This window comes from Penaeus vannamei, chromosome 14, assembly GCF_042767895.1.
Source record: "Penaeus vannamei isolate JL-2024 chromosome 14, ASM4276789v1, whole genome shotgun sequence".
NCBI classification, from domain to species: Eukaryota; Metazoa; Arthropoda; class Malacostraca; order Decapoda; family Penaeidae; genus Penaeus; species Penaeus vannamei.
Window position 1 is genome coordinate 834,694 of NC_091562.1, and position 8,594 is coordinate 843,287.

General features: G+C 34.4%; 1 protein-coding gene across 1 annotated transcript in view; it reads right to left on the reverse strand.

The window, feature by feature from the left end:
- Positions 1-3,368: 3,368 nt before the first annotated feature.
- Kaz (E3 ubiquitin-protein transferase Katazuke) overlaps positions 3,369-8,594 on the reverse strand; it is a 13,178-nt gene continuing 7,952 nt past the window's right edge. The window contains exons 6-9 of the mRNA XM_027356400.2: positions 8,117-8,208; positions 7,527-7,690; positions 6,938-7,117; positions 3,369-5,604 (exon numbers count right to left, since the gene is read on the reverse strand). Of these exons, the coding sequence (XP_027212201.1) occupies positions 5,503-5,604; positions 6,938-7,117; positions 7,527-7,690; positions 8,117-8,208 (538 nt within the window). The 3' untranslated portion in view covers positions 3,369-5,502. The remainder of the gene's footprint in view (positions 5,605-6,937; positions 7,118-7,526; positions 7,691-8,116; positions 8,209-8,594) is intronic.

The following is an 8,594-nucleotide window of genomic DNA, read 5'->3' on the forward strand; positions in this document are numbered from 1 at the left end:
GTTATAATAGTGTAGTTTTATTTTTTTGTCTAAATATCAGATAGAATAAAAATTATTAAGAAATTGAATTGTTTTTTAAGAGAATGTCTTCTTTTGAATCCTGATTATTCTCTACATCTTTATCAGGAATGAATAATGTTATGTTATATATTTTTCATTCTACTGGTCTAGAAACAGTGATTCACAATTTTTACATAAAGTCGGTTCCAGAATTGGTACCACCTCGCTATGCGCGTTCACGCAACATAATATGGAGAGAGTACCCACGTCCCTCCCCCTGAGGCGCCTCTTTATGAGCCCCCAGATGTTCTCGATGGGGTTATGAAGAGGGAAATTCCCCAGCAAGTCCGTGATATTTTCAAAACCAACTCACTTAAGCCAGTCCTTTTTTTCGACGTGGATGCCGGTGTACTGTCCTATTGGAACACGCTGGACTGACAGTGGACAGTATTTGGGAAGGAGCTCCATGTTGCGGACATCGATCAGTCATGTTCCTCGACAGGACAACAAGCTTCCCTGTCCCATGGTACCTGAAGGCATCCTAAACCATCACTAAATAAGGGTGTTTGACCGTGACATGCAAGTACTATGAAGAGAATGGATCCGTGCCTGACCTCACCTCACCGTTACTCTATTTCCAGTCCGCGTCAGTCCACAGCATAAGCTCCCATCTCTCCAGGTTCCATTTCAAATATTTCTTGCAGAAGATAACTCTTTTCTGTCTTTTTTTTTTTTCTTTTTTTTTGTGAGCAATTTTTTTCGTAGCTGTTTTCATAAGAATGGTCGTCCTTTAGGCGCCGTTGAGTCGTATGAACGCTCACCCACATCAGTGGATTCTTTTCTTTTATTTCCTCCATTTCCGGGGCTCAACCTCCATTTGGTGTTAGATGAGTTTGAGAGTTCTGTAAGTTGTTTTACTGGGTCGACCAGAGCGAGATTTGTCATGGGGTGGAGTTTCACCACCAACGTCTTTGATCTTCTTTGTCTAGAGATGTCCTGTTCCAAGAGCATCTTTGGCCAGAATGAGATGGTTAATAATTAATGGTTAAAAGCAAAATAAATGTGCTAGACTAAGGTCATGCAGCACTATATGAAGGTACAGTAAAGGGTGGTGAAGGGTGGTTGAGTTAGTAGTTAGGTGCTATGCGTCAACTATCTAGAGTGATTGAAAAGGTGGGTTAAGGAGTTGATGGGTGAATGGGTTACGGTCGGGTTAGGTAAGGGGCTTACATCAAGTGAAGGATATGTATGCGTCTGAGGAAGGAGAAGAGGTTGTCAAAGCAGAAAGTGTGGGATTCTGTAAGGATGTCTGATAGGTTGTCAAGTCGGTGAAGGAAGGATAGGTGGGGGAGAGCTATTACTTAGTTGATCTACGAGTGATAACGCCTACAGTGCGTGTTGGAGATTTTGAAGGGGAAGGAGCTGGGGGTGAGATAAAAAAAAATTGAGTGGGGGGTATAGTATCAGGAGGTGGAGGATCTGGAGAAGGGCATAGTTGCGATATGAGGGATTCACGTGTGTATCCAGGAGGGAGTGGAAGGAATCGAGGGGCTGGAGGGAGGGTTAATGTGGGTGTAGTTGGAGCTGGAGGATGGGCTGTATTGGGAGGGCGTAGGAGGATGGATATCAGCAGTCACTTTGAGTATGGAGGGAGCGGGAGTTGTGGAATCTGAGGATGGATGAGGGTTTTCGGTGTCAATTTGGGACCCGAGCAGATAGTTTTGAACATTTTCAAGAGTTTCTGTAAACGAGTTGGTTGGGGAGTTTTGTGAGAAAAAGGTTTTCTTATGAGGGGGGAGGGGGAGACTGGTGTCTGATGAGTAGAGACAAAGTTTGGTGGAAGTGAGTGTGTGTTAGAAGGGATGGAACGTTTAGTCTGCTGTGGGTAGTGCGGGAAGGGAGAGGGGAAGGTGTTTGGGCTGCAGTAGAGATTGGAGTGTCTGGATCTAGAGTGTCAAAAGAATTTGACTGGGGAAGGTAGGAGGTAGAAGTGGGGAAGTAAGATGTAGAAGGGATAGGTATAGGGGAGGGTGTAGGAACATCTTAGGAGGGAGGGGGAGGAGCAGAGCGAGCGACATCACTGGAGTAGGGAGTATGAGAAAAACCTCGTCGACGTGTTTCCGCTCTGGCGGAGTGAGACCAAGTCTGTATCTGAGAATTGATAAGTCAGACTCAAACTTGTAAGTGGGCAGCCCCTATAAAATACATAATGGGGGCCGCCGCAGTTAGCATATGTGCATGACTGTGCAGAGCAGTTTGATCGGTTATGAACGGGTTGGGCACATAATGGGCATCGGGCTGTGGAATGGCATTGTTTGGCAGGATGTCCTAAACGCCAACAGTTTTGACACTGACGGGGAGGAGGTTGATACGATCGGACAGGGAGGGGTTCTCCAACAATGTAAACATGAAAGGGAAGGTCATGTCTACAGAAAGTAATTTTGGCTATGTTGCTGGGGTTCTCACGATGAACTCTAGGGGGAAAGGAGTAGCATTGTACTGATAGTACATGATAGTGTGTGAGGCAGGCGAGTAAGTCTTCTTCACAATCTGACCAATCTTTGTTAGAGATAAGGCTGTTTTCCGGGGAGATAGAGACAGTTTCGGTACAAGTATGAGGGTTAGATGAGGTTCCACAGGAATGACGTTGCCAGAGATATCTGCTAATTACATATATATATATATATATATATATATATATATATATATATATATATATATATATATATATATATATATATATATATATATATATGTATATATATATATGTATATATATATATATATATATATATATATATATATATATATATATATATATATATATATATAATGTATATATATATATATATATATATATATATATATATATATATATATATATATATATATATATATATATATATATATATATATATAATATATATATCATATATATATATATATATATATATATATATATATATATATATTATATATATATATATATATATATATATATATATATATATATATATACATTATATATATATATATATATAATGTATATATATATATATATATATATATATATATATAATGTATATATATATATATATATATATATATATATATATATATATATATATATATATATTATATATATATACATATATATACATATATATTTTTTTCTCTCTCTTTCTTCTGAAGCAAAATATCTCATTTATATATTGTTTATCTTGAATAATTATCATAAGTTACATATGGAGTAACAGAACAAAATGATATGTAAGTCCTCCCATTCTTATTGACAATGATACTTTGATGAGCATGAGAAATAGAAATGCACAAAGTTCTAAAAAAAAGGTAAATGAATCAAGCGCATATCAACTTAACTGTCTTTATTTCATATATTCACCCATACTTCTTCATGAAAATTACCTAACCAGTCACATTCAGTTGCCATTTGTTTCCAACATAATTTCCTGTTCGTGTAGTAAGAAAGAAGAGTATTGATGTCGAAAATGATAAATAAAGGAAAACATTCCATTTCCCTTTCTTATATCATTTTCAACTGTTACTTCCATAAAAGAAAAAAAGAAAAAAGAGGAGATGATCTGGAGAGAATTTGACTTTAAAAAATGACAAAAAGTGAAAACATTTAATTTCTCTGAATGAAAAAAAGAAAGAAAGAAAGAAAAAAAAACATGTATTCCAAATGCACTTTTTTCTGAATGACATTAAAATATTATATACACACCGGTACATGAATAAAAAAACCTATGTATTCAAAAATTCTCAGAATGTAATATATGCCCTAAAGAATGCATTAGTAGAGAATTGTGAAAAATAAGAAGCTGTAAAAATGACAATAAAAAGCACATTCTACCAAATAGTAATGTATATTCCAAATAAAATAAAAAAATCTTTCATATTCTGGTTTTCTTAATACAGTATTCAAATACTTCATATACATATATATAAAAATATGCAAACATTTGAATAAAATACAAAAATATCTGAATTTCCAACTGAAAGAAAAATGTACATATAAAAAATAAAGGCCAGAGGGGATTACTCACAATCCTCAATGACTTAGAGATAAGGAAGGTAAAAAAATAATAATAATAATAAAAAAAAAAATAATAATAATAATAATAATAAATACATGGCACTGGAAGACAAAAATTGAATCTAATCTGCATTTTGTGCCTCTTGCGAAACAGTTGTCGACTGAGCTTCAAGACCAAATAAGTCCACATGCAGACAATAATTATCCGCTCTCCACTCTATCTATTATCATTTTCTTTATTATTTTCTGATTTTCTGTATCTCATCTTGCCTTACATTGCCTAAGATTACTCTACAGTGGTACACTACAGTCTTTTATTCACATATAACCACATCTATGTACATGTTTAATTACATTATTAGGCCTTTGACAGTCTGTATATTCCTGAGCATTAATAATTTTTCAAAAGTATGCACAGAACTAGTTGATATATACTGATCTGTGACATCTACTCCCCTGTATTATAATCTCTTTTACTTGTCTTTTCTTTGAAGTAGACCATTTCATCACAATCATTTCTGTTTCACATGAAATGGTTCAATCATACAAATTAATGAAAACCCTTTACTGACTAGTCATCTGCTATAAACGGCTTTAGATATCCTGAACTTTAAAATCTGTTTTATTTTTAGTCTTCCTCTTAGTTTCTATCCTGACCTTTCAAATCTGTTTTATTTTTAGGCTTCCTCTTAGTTTCTATCCTGACCTTTCAAATCTGTTTTATTTTTAGTTTTTCTCTTAATTTCTTTTTCAATAGACTGCATTTCAGTATTTCTTAAAAACAGCCAAGAAATGAACGGCATCCTCACAAACCCCTCTGGCTCAACACCCAAAACATAAGAACTAAACTGTAGCAACTTAATAGAGTACACACTCACTTAAATAAATAATAAAATAATAAATAATTAGGTAAGTCTTCAAAATACAGAATAATAATAATAAAATTTTTTTTTTTTATAAACAATGAAAAGAGAAAAGAAAAATTTAAATTTACATCCATGTCATGGCTGCAACTTGGTTTCCAGATAATCTCATATCTTACATCCCTGATACTTATTCTTACATAAAAAAAGATACACAGCATGCAATGATCCAGCGTCTAAAAACAAAATAGCTCGATCAACAACACAAAATACTTGAAACTTAATCAATTAATCCTTAAATTATGGATCTAAGGCAGAAGAAAGAGAAGGTCATTTTTTCTCATCTTTCCTTTATGATAACAATCCTGACAAAGAATCTGTATCAAGTTCCCTATGTTATCTTTAGGTCTATAGAAAAAAGTAATAACTAAGGACACTGCACAACAGTGTAAATTCCATTAAAAAGCAATTACAGTATTATAAAAGAATAATGATGATAAGAATAAGAACAGTATGGCATACTTTTATGACATGTGTTAGATGTTTTATAATCTTACAAACATATCCTAAACTGATCAAAGATGCTCACATTACAAACACTTTTTCAGCATCTCGAATATTGTAAGTTTGTCGTGTTCGTGGACAGACAATTGTTCCATTGTTCTCGTTTGCCATTTGTTGAAGAGCCTGAAAAAGAAATAACATCTTTAGCTGGAGATGGTGAGAATAAGTTTTTGATAATTAGATAGATATTCTGGATACTGTCAATCCTTATCTACATTTTTAAGTCCATAAATCTCCTATCTACATTCATACATAAATCCTTATCTACATTCAACTTATGGAAGCTCATAAATCTCTTTCTCAAGGGCACTAGCCTAGGACAACTTTAAACTATCTTAAGTTAATAATACATGATTGTGTGGGGTGGTGGAAAAGGTTACAGTAGTGTTCTAGAATGTTGGGTTGGATAACAACAGAAAAGAAAGTTAATGAGATACTGTATTATAATCGTTTGAAAACATTCAGAAAGCTTACATTAATGACCAATAATGTACATTCTAAATATATTTCTTTCTATAAATTATTTACTATACAACTCATTTGGACCCGAGTGACATGGATGGCTTGGTCATGAAAAAAATTGGCTGAAAGGCGGGTGATAGGAACTTCTCATCATGGAATAAAAATGGCCATGAGGTAGATAATATTTGCTGTGTTAAGTGATGAGGACCTCTTATCATACATGCACAAAGTACAGAAAGGGCTCATTCATGAGCTCCTGCAGAATTTCCACCAGCACATAAGGGTAAAATTACGAGCCCTAAATCATGCCTGGGAGAAGGCCATCACACAAAGGAACCTATTCCAGCCACCAGCCATTATCAGCAGGGTTGGATGTGTTACAGAAAATGGAATAGTATAAATATATAAAAGGCACAATGTTATTTGGTACTTCTATTTCACAGAGTAACTACTTAGAGAGATAATATGGAGTCAGCTCAACAATCATCTTGATATAGCTACAAATGACAGATACAGACGTTGGTTAAATGGTCAAACAGCAAAAATTCATCTGTAAAAAAAGGGCTAATAGCATTGTAAAGAGGAGTCAATGAGCCTCAAAGCCATGTGTGAATGTTTGTGTGGCTTGGGCCTACAAGTCACAGATCCCTGAGATTATGCACAGATTTTGGTCCATCCACACGCCACATGGCACCCAGATCCAACAGGTTTATAACAAACCTTTAATAAATAGGATGCAAACACATCATATCAAACTTTTCGCTCTTGTCCCTCAGTTGACCAGAACAGAAATATAACTACTTCAGATATTCTCAGGATAACATCCTTATGTATGAAGAGAATTTCAAAACAGTATCTTTTTATTCAAATAACCTAACAAAATGCAAAACCTGAAATTCCTCAAAAAGCAATCCAAGTGAACTAGCCCTAAAAAATCTTCTACTGCTACCTCATACTTTTGCTACAAATTCAAGATGTCTTCCTTATGTCTCACCTTCTGGCCGTAAACATATCCATTTGGCAACATAAGTGGCAGGTTGTTTTCATTGAGCTGGTCCCCACTTATGTGGCATACAAGTCGAGACTGTGAGCAGTGAGCATAAGGAAGAGGAGCCGCCAATGCATTTAGAGAACGCTGGCAAACAGGGCAGTCTGGGTTGTGACCGGTTGCACCCTGGAAAAAAATAATTATTACCCATTTTTATTTATTTTCATTTGATTATTATTATTATTTTTTACATTTATGATGTATATTTCAACATTTTGAACTTCAATCTTTGTAGTAGTATCAACATATACAAAATCTTAACAAAAAAGAAACCAAGACTGTTTTCAAAGCTGATCAACAAATTACATTGAAGTACTAGGATAAGTGTGAGTGTATTTGCATATCTAGAGAAAATATGGATTTTATTTAAAGAGAAACAGTTACAAAGTAAAGAAAAAATCTGATATGCATCTCAAGGTATAAATATGTATATGCATATATTTTTTCACATCATAGCTAGGTACACATTCGTTGTCCTACCAGAGATTATAAATGAATTTTCATATCACTTAATACCACTCATAAATTTCTTTACCCTGTAGCAATGTGGAGTTTTCAGCGCAGAAAGACCAGACTGAAGTACAACAGAAAAGGCAGACTGTGATGAAAGCTGGTACAACTTGAGGTTCTCTGCTCTAAACTGTTCAATCAGCTGATCCCATCGTACATCTGAGAGCAATTCTTTGTATGGGCTAACATCTGCAGAATGAAAGAAACATAAGTATCCTGGATTAAATACCTAAAACAGAAAACTACCTTCATATTCTGAATTAATCAGTATATGAAATAGCTAATGTAAATAAGTAAAACTCAAAAATATACATTAAAAGATGGTACAACCAACGCCAACAAAACCCGATCTTTTATAGTAACATGTGATAAATAGTTTGGTTATAAATGCAAATGATAAAAACAATAATCTACGAAGACAATATTTCATACATTACAGCAAATCCTACTGTAAGTTTGAATAAATAAATAAATAAATGAATTAAATAAGATTCTCTATACAGCATTTCAATAAAAAAAACACTGCTTTCAATAGTTAAATCTATATAAAGAAATAAAATATTCTGATAAAATGAAACCATAACCTACTATGATATACAGATGAATAATACCTACCAGTGCCAGACGGAAAGGCAATAAGTGCCATACACCTTTGTATAGATGGTAAATGAGCTGGATCCTGTCCAGTGAAGTGCTTTCTTGCATGTCTGAAACAAATTAAAAATTCAGAAATCTGATTTCTGTGACATTAATCTAAATTTGGCAAGTGGACATGATCGTAGGACTGTTGGCACACATTGAAAGTTTTCCTTGTTTAAGCCTGGCTCATTTGGTAGTTTGTGAGCAAAATTAGGCACCTAAAAGCTTGTATTTTGATTCAATTTTTATAAACATAAATATTTTGAGGGTTTAGCTGCACTTCCGGTGCCATTGCCTGAAAGTTTTACCATAGAAATGATGTCGCAAAATAAGCTCTGTCCAATGAGCCGATGGTGCAGGAATGGTCGTGATAAGATGCCATCTGCTACTCTGTCCACTATTAGCCATGCATGGTCCACTATTCACTATTCACTGTCCACTATTAGCATTAGCC